This window comes from Doryrhamphus excisus, chromosome 3 (genome assembly GCF_030265055.1).
Source record: "Doryrhamphus excisus isolate RoL2022-K1 chromosome 3, RoL_Dexc_1.0, whole genome shotgun sequence".
Lineage (NCBI taxonomy): Eukaryota > Metazoa > Chordata > Actinopteri > Syngnathiformes > Syngnathidae > Doryrhamphus > Doryrhamphus excisus.
Genome location: NC_080468.1, coordinates 23534310 through 23549097, shown reverse-complemented (window position 1 = coordinate 23549097; position 14788 = coordinate 23534310). Strand labels below are relative to the sequence as shown.

The following is a 14788-nucleotide window of genomic DNA, read 5'->3' as shown; positions in this document are numbered from 1 at the left end:
TTTAATATTAAATATTACATTAATTTCCTTTGTTACCTGTACAGCCACATGTTTTGATATGTTTTGTTCAGATGGCTTAGCATATATTGATCTACATTGGATTAGTTTTAGGATCTTTAATGTATGAAATATTGCCTTCAGTTTTTCGGTATGCATCCCTTGGTTTGGACACCGCTATAGAGGGACTGTATGGAACTGGACCTTGACATAACATTGCTTCACATCATAAACACAAGTGAGCATAAGTATTGGTAAATCATTGAGATCTATCAGTTTGGAAAAGCTAATAAAGCCATTTCTAAAGCTTTGGTACTTTGGTATCCACCAATGTGGCTGAATTACAACAATTGTGCAAAGATGAGTGGGCCAAAATTGCTCCGCAGCGCTACAAAAGACTCATTGCAAGTTATTGCAAACATTGCTCATTAGCATTAAAGCTAAAGACATACAAATAAACGGTCTAAATTCCAGCATAATTCCAGCATAACAACAAGATTGCTTTAAAATTTATGAAAAATGTTATACTACGGGACCTTTAATAGTCATATCAGCAAGTCCCAGAAAAAAAAGACACAAGTCATCCATGCAAGTCAGCAGGGCAATGGGAGCATTCAATGCCATCCTTTCTGGCTTGTGCAACTGTTGACTTATGTAACCAAAAGTATGAAGCAACGTCTCTCAAAAACAAACAAATCACCTTCATGAGTGTGTGCTGGAAGCTCGATAACATCATCGTATTCTTAAGTAAAAAGGACCCAAGGGTCATTTTACTTGTCTGTTTTAATCCTTATGGGATCTCTAATTACTGGAACACAAAATACCATGTTTGGTAAGCTCTTTGACCCTTGACCTGCATACACAAGTGAAGCCAATCATGAGAAAGGGTATTCAAGATGGCCAATTGCAAGTTGCATCCTCTCTAAAGAGTAGCAACATGGTAGCCTCGAAACAATTATCAAACGACCTGAAAGCAAAGATTGTTCAACATCATGGTCGAGGGCAGGGGTCTCAAACTCAATTTACTTGGGGGCCACTGGAGCTAGGGTCTGGGCGAGACTGGGCCGCATCAGGTTTTAAAAAAAACAAACAAAAAACGCATTTATTCAATCAGTAATAAATAAATAAATATAATAATAATAATAATAATAAAACAGCAAATAATAAAAACTTAAGAAACCACATATAGTTGGTGGGGGGACAAATTATTTTTTTCAGATTAAAATGAACAAAGCATTATTAGAGCCCTGTAGACATGACAAAACACGACTATAGTCACATTTATACTCTTTTTATTTACAACATATTGCGCAACTGCAGGGTCTTGAGACACATGCTAACTCGCAAACTAGAGAGCTAGCGACGGTAAACGGTAGCCTTCAAGTTATTTGCTTTAAACTTAAATAGCCAAAAACTTACCACTTCCACACAGATAGGGAGGATAACTATTAACAGTTATTTAACCTTTAACATGAACATTAATCAAACGTAATAATTTTTTCTGGGTACATGATACCATACAGCATCTACATCAAACTTGCGCGGGCCGCACTAACATTAAACTTTCATATCAAGGCGGGGGCCTCAAACTATTGTCCTCGGGCCGCGTGTTTGAGACCCCTGGTCTAGGGGAACGATACAAAAAGCTAGATCAGAGATTTTTCACTTGTCAGGCAAATGGAAGACCACAGGCACAGTTCTAGTTAAGGCCCGGAGTGGCTGACTTTATGCTGGTACAATTATTGCTCTTTTAAACATTACTGTTGTTTTACTGTTTTTTTTTGTTTTGTATGTTATTTCATTTTCAGAATATACAGAGGCCCAAAAACACCCACCAACAAAATTACTGGTCACTAAATTACTGTTCTTTTCCCCCATATTAGTATATGTAATTTTAATTTTAGAAAAAAAACAAAACATGGGGCTGCAAAAATATTGTGGCATATTGTTTTCATCCAACTATTTCACACTTTTTTTTGTTCTAGATCTCAGGAGGTTAAAGTAACAGTAAAAGTAAAGGACTTTTAGATCAATAATAGCATGCATCACGTGTAAATGCAGATCAAGTGATGATCCATCTGCTGGATTCCTTCCAGTGTACATACTGTAATGCTGTTAGCTGAACTCTGTGTCCTCTTGCCTTGGCCACCGTCCAGCCAGCCAGCCAGCCTCCCCCCCTTCCTCCTCCAGGATGAGCACATCACCACGACAACCAGATGGCAGCTGCGCCCATTCGCCAGCCCCAGTTGCCTCCTTGCATGTCTTGATGCGATCCTCGTTTGTCTGCCCTGCATCGCTTTGAATCAGGAATGTGGATGACATTTGACTTTGACAACACGCAACCCCCCCCCCAAAAAAATGCACTATGACTTTTCAAGGCTTATAGGACTAAAAACAAATCTAAGTTGTGCCAAATGATCAATACCTGCTTGTCAGGTTACTTGTCCAACAGTGGTGAGTCCTCAGCTGTGTGTGAAATGGAATACTTTTATCAGTACATTTCTATAGGTATACTGTGTACTCTGTTTACTTTCTACCAGACTGCACAGATTTTGATAGTGCTGTTCCAAATCCATCACTGTTATGATTGAACATGGTCTATTAGTAGTAAAAAATACACGCATATGTAAAGCAATTGTACTGATTAATGGGCTAAATTAAGCATTATCAAGAATAAAATGGCTACAAGAATGCAAATACAACCACAAGACATTCAAAAGACATGATATGAAGTGTTATAAAGTATCAGTGACTAACAGTATATGTGCCTTTAAGAGGCGGAGCCTCGAAAGTGACATGTGATGTCACCTGGAAAGAGTTGACTGTTATCTGAGTGCTAACAGCTAGCTAGCAGTGTAGATAAACAGTGGCTGACAGCACCTCCTGTGTGAACGTTGACGGCATGTGTTAATAAAGCAAATTAAGTGCATTGTGAGTCTCTCCTTAACTATGAACTGCGGCAGTAGAGTAGTATTCCACACTGGTCTTGAATATATAAAAAACACCAGAAAGTATTATGTTAATGCCAACATGTTTCTTTGTTATCTTAATCATGTCTAAAAAAAATGCCTTATTTTTTATTATGTCTACTATATTGAATAATACAAATGTATAGGTGACTATAGGGGTGTTATCTGTGTCTACAGGACTGTAATAACCTGTATTTAGAAGGTCTTAAACAGGTTTTCTATGCTATAAGTATGAAAATATTGCATTTATTAAATATTGAATCCTACTTCCATTTATTGTGGTCAGGTCTGGAACAAATTACCGCAATATACGAGGGACCACGGTAACGCAATTTGGAGCATTTCATCAAACAATAGAACAAAGAGAAAACAAACCTATACTTAACATAAAAGACAATGTTATGATGTGAGATGTACATACTCATCTTTTCCAGAAGTTTGACGTCCACGCCAGCTAATTCCTATTCAGGACAAAAACACCAAAAAAGAAAAACCACACCACAAGTCCATCGGTTGTTTGGCTTTGTATTCTTTTAGTCACTTTTTTTGCCATTTGTCAAGCAACACATGTCATGGTCTACATCAGTCAGTACCACAAAAAGAGACAATGGAGCACATTTGACAAACAATTTGATGTGAAACAAACCTGGTGCTTTTGTAAATGATGGCTAACTACATTTGTGCGCTTACTTTTTTTTTTTTTGAGTACCTGTGCGCTGAGAACTCTTTACAGCCATCATTACAAACATTTCATGTGTTTACCTGCTGCGCTGCTAACATCCCAATTCACCTACGCCGCTAATTTGTGATCATTTGTAAACTTGTCAGCCACGCAGGCATACACATGAAGACAATTTGCAACCACCATGGTCGTCGATGGCCTGGTCTCGATCAAAGCCATGGTGGTTAAAGCATCACACATCTTACCTCAGAGCGTCACATAAGCAAGGCGAGATATGCTACAGTTCTTCCCCATACTGCAAAAAAAAAATAACAACTGGGTTGTAAGGGCGGGGCACACAAGGTTATACTGAAAACAAAGAAAAACATCCATAGTTGCGAGCTGAAGGGTCTTTTTTTTATGAGTTTTGGCACTGGTGGCCCTTCTGACAACAAAGTTCGGCAAAATTGAATCCAAAATGTCCTCTCATTAGGGGCCATGGCTGATTCATAAAGTCACCTGAAATTATCGTCATCCAAAAGAGAGAAATATACACAGAAAAACAGACGGCTATGATGACCCCCATTAGTGCCGACTCCTACGATAGGTCAAAGAGACAAAGACAAAACATACAGACAGGCACTTAAGTGCTGATGCGGTTATTAAAATAGGATAAAATAAGTTTGTCAATTAATTTTTTTAATAAAAAGTAGCCAAATTTGTATTTTCACGTAATCCTTACCTCTTTTAAAATCACTTTTCTACCTGTTAGCTTTAGAGTGGTACTCACACCGTTGATGTGTCATCCATTATTAATTGTCCTGAGAGGAAAAATGATTGACAGACAGTTGATGTGAGCTCATAACACTAATAGCGTTAGTGTTAATGGCACAACTGTAATGGCTAAACCTGAACTGCAGTGAGCAGGATGGTTCATCTGATGCTAATACAGCTAGCTGTCTGTAGTGAGCTAGTTAGCTAGCTAGCTAGCTAGCGACGGCACTTCCTGCTACAAGTGCTTTCAGACTATTTGTCAAATACATTTTGGTATATGGCTTCATTTTATGGCAAAAATACACAGTGAAAACATTTGAGGGAAAATGAAGGAGAGAAAATGGCATAATAATAGCGGAACACTAACAGCCTTGCTAGCTGCTGAATAGCTGTGTCATATTGAGGGTATTAGTTTTTATTTATTTTTTTTATAACCACGAGTCAATATAGAAGATAAGGTCGTATCTTTCTGGTTTGAAATGGTCTGTTTTAACATTTAAATCTGATGTAAGAGTTGTAAATATTTGGTTGCCTATTCACTCCAAAATTAACATGATTGTATGCGGCACTATTCGCTGTTATTGCTATTACCTGCAAACATTTCTGTAACACCATCAAATTAAGGAATTATACATCGCTAAATGTATTCAAAGGAAAAGAAAGCTGTGTGTAAAACATTTGAGGAAAATTAAAGGAGAGAAAATGGGATAAACATGTCATAACAATACGCTACTAGCAGCCATGCTAACAGTGAAATAGCTGTGTCATTTTGACTGTATTCTTTTGTTTGACTTTAGAAGATAAGTTATACTATCTGTTTTGAAATGCAAACGGTGGTTCTGAGATAAACATTCAATCTGTTGTTTAAAAAAAAAAAATGATGTGAGAGCTAAACATTTGCTTGCCCATTAATCCCATAAATAGTATGATTGTGTGTGGCGCTACTCGCTGTTATTGATGCCTGCAGACATCATATTAAGGAATTAAAAAGCCCAAAATGTACTCAAAAAGAAAGGAAAGCTGTGTCTAAATCAGCAAGAGGCACTTTTTTTCTTTTTTGCAGCTACACCGCTCTACATACTGTAATCTCTTCTCCATACACTAAATAGTACTCTTTCAGTTTGATGGGTTTTTCCTCTTGGGGGAACAAAAAGTCGCCTCCCTTCTTCTTTTTACACGTCTCTGATTGGCTCCCGCTCACGGAATGAAAGCAGCAAGAATGTCAATTGGCATACGTCCGTCTTGGTTTGCACCACCACCAAGATCAATCCACACTTGATCTCTAAGTGCTCCAGGGGACATGTCCAAGCAAAAAAAAAAAAAAAAACACCAAAGGAACAAGTTGAGATCTTTGAAGCTTTGCTGCTGCACCGTTCCTCCAAGGACGTCTCTGACATCAGCACTCTGCAAGCAGACACAGAGAAGTGTTTGCTTAGAAACATAACACAGATATGAAAAATAAATACATAGCATCGCATGTATACACACACTGCTGCTTGCCTATCAAAAACAAGTCAATCACAATTCTTCCAATCGGTAAAATATCATTTTCTGGCCAAATGGAACATAGTGACCCAAAAGTAAAAGAGCGGCAATAAACACGATGAGCAAAGAAAGATAAACAGGCATACATGGAAGAAAAGTGATAAAGGATAAAGAGCACACATCTGTTTGTTTTTAAAATCAGGTCAACGCGGCTCACAAGGAGTCTGCTCTGCTGTAGAGCTCGAAAATAAAACACCATATTTTATTTGTCACACTCACCACAGTTAACTACAATTTGTAATATTACGACTTAAAATGCTCTGATTACAACCGGGGAGCTAAAACTCATATGCAATGAAATAAATTAATTTTTGAACTTTAAAAAAATCAATTGCTATTGACATGTACGTTGCAGGGCGGCACGGCGGTCGAGTGGTTAGCGCAGACCTCAAAGCTAGGAGGACCAGAGTTCGATTTATGCGTGGGTTTTCTCCGGGTACTCCGGTTTCCTCCCACATTCCAAAAACATGCTAGGTTAATTGGCGACTCCAAATTGTCCATAGGTATGAATGTGAGTGCGAATGGTTGTTTGTCTATATGTGCCCTGTGATTGGCTGGCGACCAGTCCAGGGTGTACCCCGCCTCTCGCCCGAAGACAGCTGGGATAGGCTCCAGCACCCCAGCGACCCTCGTGAGGAAAAAGTGGTAGAAAATGAATGAATGAACGTACGTAGCACAACACTAACTTTCAATATGCAGTAATATACAGTGTTAAAAATTTCAGGATAAATAATAAGAAAGATACAAATATGGGTGGGTAATATTTCGGCTCCCTGTGTGATGCAGTTTAACACCCCTGATGTAATCCATAAGACCTATGGATTCCTATGCACAATTAGAATTTAAGAAATAAAATGGTTGATGATCTAAAAATATGAAACCAATTGGTCATCCATTATTGAGTAAAAGGTTTTATTTTCTCTTTCACCAAGCAAAAATATTTTTTTCCGAATACTAGATTCATCGGAAACTTGATTATGAAAATATTCAATAGCTGCAGTCCAGCACACCAACATCTTACAGCGCATGCAGAGGTACATAAAGTCCTTGGATGTTGTCCTCTCATTATACTCCAAATGCAGCTACTTCTATCTTTCAACCGTCCATTTTCTATACCGCTTATCCTCACGAGTGTTGTGGCCATGCTGGAGCCTATCCCAGCTGACTTCACGCAATAGGCGGGGTACACCCTGGACTGGTGGCCAGCCAATCACAGGGCACATATAGACAAACAACCATTCACACTCACATTCATACCTATGGATAATTTGGAGTTGCCAATTAACCTAGCATTACCAGAAGTACCAGGAGAACTACACTTCTATCTTAAGCTAAAAAAAAAAAAGCATCAGGATGTTGCCTACAGCCATAGCTATATTTTTTTACCCTGGCGGTTATTTGCTTTTGGAGACCAACTATAGCAGACTTTGCAGTATTAATATTATAATGCAGTATTGGTCATATCATGCACACACAATATCAATTATTGGTGTCATTTAAGGTCGTTTTCATGTATTTGGGTATTGCTATATTTGACAGACAGCGCATGAAAAGTTGCAGAAGACCGCGAGTGGATGAGCTTCCAGGCAAGTGAAGATGGTAAAAGTAGTCAATGCCGAAAACAGCCAACGGAGATCATCTCATTCCCTAAAATTTTCATCCCTGCTCCAATCCGCTAATTGCTGCTCCATATTTACTGCCCTCCCTGCTAGGTTTGTCTTCTTCCCCATGCAGTGAGCTATATTTAGCCCCCCCCCCCTCCAGCACAGACGGAGCCGGCCTGAGCCATGGCGGCCTAAAACACGGCTCAGCTGCCACATTTAGCGGGGGCAGCCTGCGCCAAAACACAGACAAGCGAGCAAGCGGCAAAGATACGCATATGCACATGAAACATAGACACAGACTATATTTACTCTCATAATGATGAGCTTCCTTCATGTTAAATTATACAGCGAGGCTGCCTTGTCCACTCTCTGACGTTAATGTACTGACTCATACTCCAGTCATAAACACTCACAACATCTCCTCCAGCAAGACCATGGGTGTCCAAAGTGCGGCACTGGAGTTTTTCATCGGCATAATGAAATAAAAAAAAATCATTACTGAGCTATAGGGCGGCACGGCGGTCTAGTGGTTAGCGCGCAGACCTCACAGCTAGGAGACCAGGGTTCAATTCCACTCTCGGCCATCTCTGTGTGGAGTTTGCATGTTCTCCCCGTGCATGCGTGGGTTTTCTCCGGGTACTCCGGTTTCCTCCCACATTGTCAATCAAATATATAAATATAAAATATATATAAATATACAAAAACATATGAACACGTGTTGTGTTTAAATATACCAGGGGTCTCAAACATGCGACCCGCAGGACACTAGTTTGAGGCCCCCGCCTTGATATGAAAGTTTAATGTTAGTGCGGCCTGCGCAAGTTTGATATGGATGCTGTATGGTATCATGTACCCAGAAAAAATTATTACGTTTGATTAATGTTCATGTTAAAGGTTAAATAACTGTTAATAGTTAACCTCCCTATCTGTGTGGAAGTGGTAATATTTGGCTATTTAAGTTTAAAGGAAATAACTTGAAGGCTAACGTTTACCGTCGCTAGCTCTCTAGTTTGCGAGTTAGCATGTGTCTCAAGACCCTGCAGTTGCGCAATATGTTGTAAATAAAAAGAGTATAAATGTGACTATAGTCGTGTTTTGTCATGTCTACAGGGCTCTAATAATGCTTTGTTCATTTCCATCAGAAAAAACGCAGCTTAAAATCACTGCATGCAATGTTTCTAGTTAAGTGTGCCTTATCCCAAAATTGGCCGTGATGTCCTAACACTTATAGGTGACAGCGCCTCCTGCTGCTTTGGCAAGCACTTGACAGCCAGTCGATGGACAGACTTGTTTTTTCTTGCATAATGATTTTACAACTGCACATGTTGAAATTAGGAGGTTCCAGACGGTGTTATCAGACCTCTTGCCAAAAATGACTCCCTCTTCTGCTTCTTCCAAGTGTGTATGTAATTAAGAGAGTCTGGGTCTACGGGATGTCTCAATCGCCCTGGGTCTAAAAATTGAAAGCCTCCTCATTGTTCACTTGTAAATCCAGCAAGTCCGTCTGTCATTTTCTCAATAGCCACCCCTCATCGTTGACCTGAACACTCCTTAGGGCAGGGGTCTCAAACTCAATTTACTTGGGGGCCACTGGAGCTAGGGTCTGGATGGACTCAGGTTTTCCAAAAAAAAAAAAAAAAAAACGCATTTATTAAAAACAAAAAATTTAAAAAAACTTTGGTTCCAATTTTCTACAAGAAAAGCTCTGATAAAACATTCCACTGTTCTCAAATATCTTACTTTTTATTTTTCTACAAAAAAAAAGATGAAAAATAAATAAACAAATCAAGAATAAAGAAAGCAATCAATCAGTAATAAATAAATAAATATAATAAAACGGCAAATAATAAAAACTTAAGAAACCACATATAGTTGGTGGGTAGACAAATTATTTTTTTCAGATTAAAATGAACAAAGCATTATTAGAGCCCTGTAGACATGACAAAACACGACTATAGTCACATTTATACTCTTTTTATTTACAACATATTGCGCAACTGCAGGGTCTTGAGACACATGCTAACTCGCAAGCTAGAGACCTAGCGACCTAAACGGTAGCCTTCAAGTTATTTCCTTTAAACTTAAATAGCCAAAAACTTACCACTTCCACACGGATAGGGAGGATAACTATTAACAGTTATTTAACCTTTAACATGAACATTAATCAAACCTAATAATTTTTTCTGGGTACATGATACCATACAGCATCCATATCAAACTTGTGCAGGCCGCACTAACATTAAACTTTCATATCAAGGCGGGGGCCTCAAACTAGTGTCCTGCGGGCCACATTTGGCCCGCGGGCCGCGTGTTTGAGACCCCTGCCTTAGGGGATAGTTACGGCAAATTCCACTTGAATCTTCAGCACGAGAACAGAGGCATCCAAACTCTTCACTGCAAAGTGAAAAATGAAAGGATTTTTGAGATTTTGTATACATGGTCTAAAAATATTTTAGAAAATTTTAGATATTGTGCAAGCTGCGGATGACGCATTTTGGAGACCACTGGTCGAGATGTTCTGGGCTCCACAGTTGTTATTATTCTTGATTCCAATAAATCATGCAACCTGAGCCCGGTTAGGGCGTCAGGACAGCTGTATTTACAGAGAAAGACCACCACCACAGCTACTGTGTTGCCTTATTTTCACCGCGTGATGCCAGAAGCTCTATCCATAAGTCAAGACCACGGAGTTTGCTTTATGCACTTTTGAGCACCCGTGAGAAAAACTTACATTACGAGGGCTGCAAAGGCAGCTATTAAGCAAACACTACACAGAATGCAGCTGGCGGCCTCTGAAAAAATGCATATAGTTATTGCTTTCACCCTGCTGCCGTCAATCATATACGTGGTACTTATGTAACCATCTATATGTGATATACAGTATGTCTGCGTGTGTGACAAATGGCATCCCGTTAAATGATTTATGTTTACTTTGTGATTTAAAGAGCACTAGTTAAAAAAGGTGACAAAAGGATGAGCTTTTTCATGAAGTGTCTGCTCCACAGGCTGGAATGTGAGTGGACAGGAAGAGAGTGAGTGGGGAAGAAAGGGAGGGTTTAAAAAAAAAAAAAAAAAAAAAAAGCATTCAGAGTGAATGTCATGTTAGCCTGTCAGCATGTACTGGCCATGCATGTCAGCAGCTCTTGAACACATATGGACACACCCCGCTATGCTATGCTATGCTATGCTATGCAGGATGAATGCACTTCTCACCTCACTGTGATACCGATAAAGAAAAAATGCTATTTTCTCAATTTCTGCATCAAACGAATGGAGAGATTGGCGTAGCTTGTAAATATGTTGTTCTTGTGTAACACACACACACAGACATGCGACACGGAACATCCTGTCCTTGGACAGCACACACAAAGCGCCGGCCAACAAACATGGCGAAAGGCTTTTGGGTATCTCATTGGCACACACACACACACACACACACACACATGTTGGCATCAATGGTTACACGAACAGGTGGGGTCCTCTGTTCACATCAACGATATGGATGTCATTGCAACATTTGGAAAAGTGGTTAAACAAAAGCGTTTTTCATTATCTTATGATAATTTCTTTGATAAGTGTTACACAATGTAATATTTATAGGTTATCACATGGTTTGTCTGGTATCAGCCACAGTCTCGGGCTGATACTGGCACGCAGGGGCAGGATACTGGGCCTGATACCAGACAAACCATGTGATGATCTTATTATCACATACTATTTAATCATGAGCTTATTATCACGTACTATTTAATCATGAGCTTATTATCACGTACTATTTAATCAAAAGACCATTTTGTTTCCAGAAAATGTTCAGTTTATTACATGTATTATATCTAAACAGTGTAAACACAACAATTGCAAAAATATTTCAACAATAATATTTTATCAACAGTCTTATCTTATCAATGTCTGACAATTAAAGTTCCATTAATGAAGTTTGGGTTTTTTGGTGACTGGAGAAGCACTAGGCACTAAGCACTCGTGTGCTGTTCTCTGATTGGTTGTTTCACAGGCACGATACCAGTGGACAGCTACGGGGCCTGATACTGGACATGGTTAAACTCTATATTTTATCAGTATCACTGCCCTGGGCTTTGACACAGTATCATTTCGGCTTTTTTCCCGTATCATTCATGGGCGGTTTCTAGGGTACAGGGCCAATTAATACTGTAGTATGTGATAAATAATAGTAGCAGTTTTACTACATACAATAACATTCTTACAAATATAATAACATTAAAAGGTGAGTGTTTAACCTTTATAACACGATGGGAAGCTGATACCTCTGTGTTTGTGTGTGTGTGTGTGTCCTGTTCCTGGCCTGCGCTCAAGTCTGATGAATTGTGTAATTATTAATAGAGACACTAGTACACACACAGAGTGCAGAGGCTGCACAGTCTTATTATTATTACATGTTTAATATTTGATAGCTAATATTAGCTGCTGGACACAGACTGAAATTGTTTTTTTTAATGTATGAATGTGAGTGTGAATGGTTGTTTGTCTATATGTGCCCTGTGATTGGCTGGCGACCAGTCCAGGGTGTACCCTGCCTCTCGCCCGAAGACAGCTGGGATAGTCTCCAGCACCCCGTGACCCTCTTGAGGAAAAAGCGGTAGAAAATGAATGAATTAATATTATTGTCTTCGGGCGGCACGGTGGTCGAGTGATTAGCACGCAGACCTCACAGCTAAGAGACCAGGGTTCAATTCCACCCTTCACCCTCGGCTATCTCTGTGTGGAGTTTGCATGTTCTCCCCGTGCATGCGTGGGTTTTTTCCGGGTACTCCGGTTTCCTCCCACATTCCAAAAACATGCTAGGTTAATTGGCGACTCCAAATTGTCCATAGGTATGAATGTGAGTGTGAATGGTTGTTTGTCTATATGTGCCCTGTGATTGGCTGGCGACCAGTCCAGGGTGTACGCCGCCTCACGCCCGAAGACAGCTGGGATAGGCTCCAGCACCTCCTCGTGAGGAAAAGCGGTAGAAAATGAATGAATGAATTAAACTTTTAAGTCAGAAGCTCTTTACGGCGCATTCTCTGCTGCAAAAAGAACTTGCACCTAAAGCGGATGTATATGAGGAAGTGTACACAGGAAGCTACACACACACACACACACACACGTAATGTATATGTGCAACTGGACACAACATGAACCAGTGAACCACAAGTTTTGGGAGTGTGGTTATATGTGGTCTCATGTGGCTTATCCTGGTGCGTTAGTAGACATGAAACACATGGAAGTGCACCTCTAATCTATCACATATGCATCATTGATGACGCAGTGCCGGACTTCTGTGATGACTCATAGTCACAATCTGTTAGACCACACCACAAAAAAAAAAAGAACAAAATGTCACCACCTGGCACATGTAACGTGACTAACAACATGTTCTTTTTAGCTCAGCTGCTCATGAATACGGAGCATGTTATTCGCGGAGTACCTCGCAATCGTCTCTCCATCTCACCAGCGCTCTTGACCGTGGATCACTAATGAGTAAACAGGAAAGCTGCATGTCTGTTATTTCCTGTCCTATACTTGAATATGAGGCTTTGTGAATATAGGCGCTGTGTGGCACAGCAGTCTGCAGACCTCACAGCGAGGAGACCAGGGTTCAATTCCACCCTCGGGCATCTCAGTGTGGAGTTTTTCCCCGTGCATGCGTGGGTTTTTTCCGGGTACTCCGGTTTCCTCCCACATTCCAAAAAAACATGCTAGGTTAATTGGCGACTCTAAATTGTCCATAGGTATGAATGTGAGTGTGAATGGTTGTTTGTCTATATGTGCCCTGTGATTGGCTGGCGACCAAGTCCAGGGTGTACCCCGCCTCTCGCCCGAAGACAGCTGGGATAGGCTCCAGCATACCCGCGACCCTCGTGAGGACAAGCGATAGAAAATGGATGGATGGACAAAAAGGTCAACACAAATGGAGCTTGATCAAGCATTGGCAGGGGGTGCAACTAATTCCTATAGGTGTTCCAAGTTCTGGAGAACGTGCTACCTCCTCTGTCTGCATAAAAACAGTGTTCGGAACACACTGTAGTACTGAAGAAAGTCATTTGTTGTGACAAAAATGGCAATAAAAAGGGAATTGGGAATGGAAATGGGAAAAGGGAATGTCTATATGTGCCCTGTGATTGGCTGGCGACCAGTCCAGGGTGTACCCTGCCTCTCGCCCGAAGACAGCTGGGATAGGCTCCAGCACCCCCGCGACCCTCGTGAGGAAAAAGCGGTAGAAAATGAATGAATGAATGAATGATTAGGCGCTGTGTTGCCTGCAAGTACATTGACTTAATAGCTTAAATAATCATAATAAGAATGCAGGGATAAGCGGCCATTACTTTTCCCTGTTGATCCTCTGCATTAGGCTTGGGTATCTGGTTAGGATGCTTTCCGGATGCCTCCCTGGGGAGGTGTTCAGGGCACATCTGACCGGTAGGAAGCCTCGGAGAAGACCCAGGAGACATTGTAGAGACTGTGTCTCTCAACTGGCCTGGGAACACCTTAAGGGGGTGTTACTTCATGTCTACAGGGCTCTAAAAAAACTCTAAATAATGCTTAAAAACTGTTTTAGAAAGTCATAAAGAGGTGTTCTATGCTCTAACAATGAAAATATATATATTTCTAAATATATTTGTTAATATTGAATGCTACTTAAGAGTAAATCAATACAACTACACAAGCTGTACACTGACTACTCTACAGTATATCCACATTTACTTTTTATAGTATTGTCCCTTGTCATATACTGTATACTGGAATAAAAATGTGAGTACTAAAGAAAAAAGAAATGCTACCATTAAACTCTAAAATGCAAGGAAATTGTTCCCTGGAAATAAAGACATCTGATCAAAAAAAAAAAAAAAAAAACCTGCCTCTTCTACGCACGCACACACAAAGACATCCTGTGCTCCGAGCAAAGCGGTCAATTGAATGAAGAAAAAGGAACAGGAAGCTGTTAGCGGTGTTAGTGAGGCGCTGACGCCAAGGTGACGTGGAGGTGAGGCAGTACTCGAAAGGTTAACGAGTGTTCTCGGGCCATTAATGACAGCGGTGAACAAACATGTCTGCTGCCTCTTCGCCTCCCGATCTGCTACACTGCTGACTTATGTAAAAGGAAGAGCAGAGACCGTCTGCCTCCCTCGTGTTCTTGGGCGAGACGTGATTGAGCACTGTGTGGCGTTAAAACTTATGGCCCCGTACTCTTCATTGCGCGCCAGAACAATGACGCTAAA

The 14788-nt window shown here is 40.4% G+C and overlaps 1 protein-coding gene across 1 annotated transcript in view; it reads right to left on the bottom strand.

The window, feature by feature from the left end:
* Window positions 1-3477: 3477 nt before the first annotated feature.
* si:ch73-335l21.1 (insulin receptor substrate 1-B) overlaps window positions 3478-14788 on the bottom strand; it is a 40171-nt gene continuing 28860 nt past the window's right edge. The window contains exon 4 of the mRNA XM_058067867.1: window positions 3478-5805. Coding sequence (XP_057923850.1) covers window positions 5798-5805 — 8 coding nt within the window. The 3' untranslated portion in view covers window positions 3478-5797. The remainder of the gene's footprint in view (window positions 5806-14788) is intronic.